General features: G+C 49.5%; 1 protein-coding gene across 1 annotated transcript; it reads right to left on the bottom strand.

Moving 5' to 3' along the window:
* Window positions 1–953: 953 nt before the first annotated feature.
* Window positions 954–1,734, bottom strand: si:ch73-256g18.2 (small integral membrane protein 36). The gene has a single exon (XM_034866148.1). The coding sequence runs from the start codon at window positions 1,552–1,554 to the stop codon at window positions 1,201–1,203; it is 354 nt and encodes a 117-aa protein (XP_034722039.1). The 5' UTR covers window positions 1,555–1,734; the 3' UTR covers window positions 954–1,200.
* Window positions 1,735–1,764: the final 30 nt, after the last annotated feature.

Here is a 1,764-nt window from a genome sequence, read left to right as displayed (position 1 = left end):
CTATGACTCTTTATCACGTACTATACTATGACTCTTTATCACGTACTATACTATGACTCTTTATCACGTACTATAATAGGACTCTCTACCTCTTCTTCTTTTATAAAAACAGCCTTTTCCACTTAAATGTCCACTGCTCGGCCTTTTCCCTTGTTTTGCTGTAGTATAGTATTTGTTTTGCTGTATTAATATGTAGGCCTATAGTATTTTTTGTTGTTGTTGCATAGTATGTATATATATATATATATGTATAGTATGTATACAGCAAACTTGTATCTGTTTTGCAGCTTTTTATATTTGTGTTGTTGTTGTTGTTGTTGTTGTTTTAGGATGAATAACCGCCTGGTGACTCATTCTGCTGCATTCACAGCGATGCTTATTAATGACTTAATATCTAATAAATTACTAATAATGATAATAATTAACATCGTGGGGGGCGGTTTGTCGGCTGCTTACCTTCTGCTGACTCAGTGTCTTTTCAACGCCCCCCCGGTGTTGAAAGTCCAGGACTGGAAACCCAGTACAGATACAACAGTGCTTCATCCTCTCATCCTGCGCTTCCAGTTCTTCCTCAGACCCGGGTACTGCTCCTCTGCCTCTCTCCCCGATCCCAGTCCCAGTCCCAGTCCCAGTCCCGGTCCCGTCTCAGGTCCCGGTCCCAGTCCCAGTCCCGATCCCGTCTCAGGTCCCGGTCCCAGTCCCAGTCCCGATCCCGTTCCCGGGTCCCAGTCCCAGTCCCAGTCCCGGTCCCGGTCCCGGTCCCGGCTCAGGTCCCGGTCCCAGTCCCAGTCCTGGTCCCGGCCTAGGTCCGGCGTAGGGGTCTTGCCGTGTTGTTGGGCTCGTAGCCCAACATGACATGTACATCTCCATGTAATGAACGAAAAAATCGGGACATATACACGTAACAAACAAAAAACTAATATTTACACATGATAAACGAAAAAATTGTGACATGTACACGTAATAAACGAAAAACTCGTGACATGTACACTTACTAAACGAGAACATCGTCACATGTATACGTAATAAACAAGAAAATCTTGACATGTATATGTGATAAACGAGAAAAATCGTGACATGTAAATGAGAAAATCGCAACATATACACTTAATAAATGAAAAAATCGTGAAAAGTCCAGGTAATAAATTTGAAAATCTTGACATGTACACTTAACAAACGAGAAAATCGTGATGTTCGTCCTCAGACCAGAGTACTCCTCTTCTCTCGCTCCCTCTCCAGCTCCCTCTCTCCCCGGTCCCGGTCCCGGTCCCGGCTCAGGTCCGGCGTGGGGGTCTCGGCGGGCCCCCCCGTGCTGCTGGGCTCGTAGCGGGCCGAGGCGGGCGAGTTCTGCATGACCACCAGGCGTATGGGCGACTGGCTGGGGGGGGGCGGCGCGGCGTCGGGGGCGTACTCCTTGGTGGGGTCTTTGCCCCGGCAGTCGTACAGGATGCAGGAGATGAGGAAGACCAGGAGCAGGATCACGTAGCTCGCCACCAGGATGATCAGGTTCAGGGTGACAGGGTCGATCTCCAGGTAGAACTCCATGAACCCCATGGCGCCCGATGCATGTCTCGCCCCCCCGGGGTGCAGAGAGCCCAGAGACCACGACGATGGGGGGAACGAGAGGAAGTAGACGGAGAGGAAAGGAGAGCACGCAGAAAAAAGACGGATTATTGACAAGTGACTGACAGCTGGCCGCAGAGAGAAAGAGCAAAAGACAGCAGAGGGGGAAATGAGAGGATGAGAGAGAGAGAGGGAGGGGGA

This window comes from Etheostoma cragini, unplaced genomic scaffold (assembly GCF_013103735.1).
Source record: "Etheostoma cragini isolate CJK2018 unplaced genomic scaffold, CSU_Ecrag_1.0 ScbMSFa_4108, whole genome shotgun sequence".
In the NCBI taxonomy this organism is placed as follows: Eukaryota; Metazoa; Chordata; class Actinopteri; order Perciformes; family Percidae; genus Etheostoma; species Etheostoma cragini.
This window is presented reverse-complemented; position numbering and strand designations above follow the sequence as displayed.

Excerpts from the sequence above, each read along its gene's own strand:
- si:ch73-256g18.2 (XM_034866148.1), bottom strand. The coding sequence starts at position 1,554 with ATGGGGTTCATGGAGTTCTACCTGGAGATCGACCCTGTCACCCTGAAC.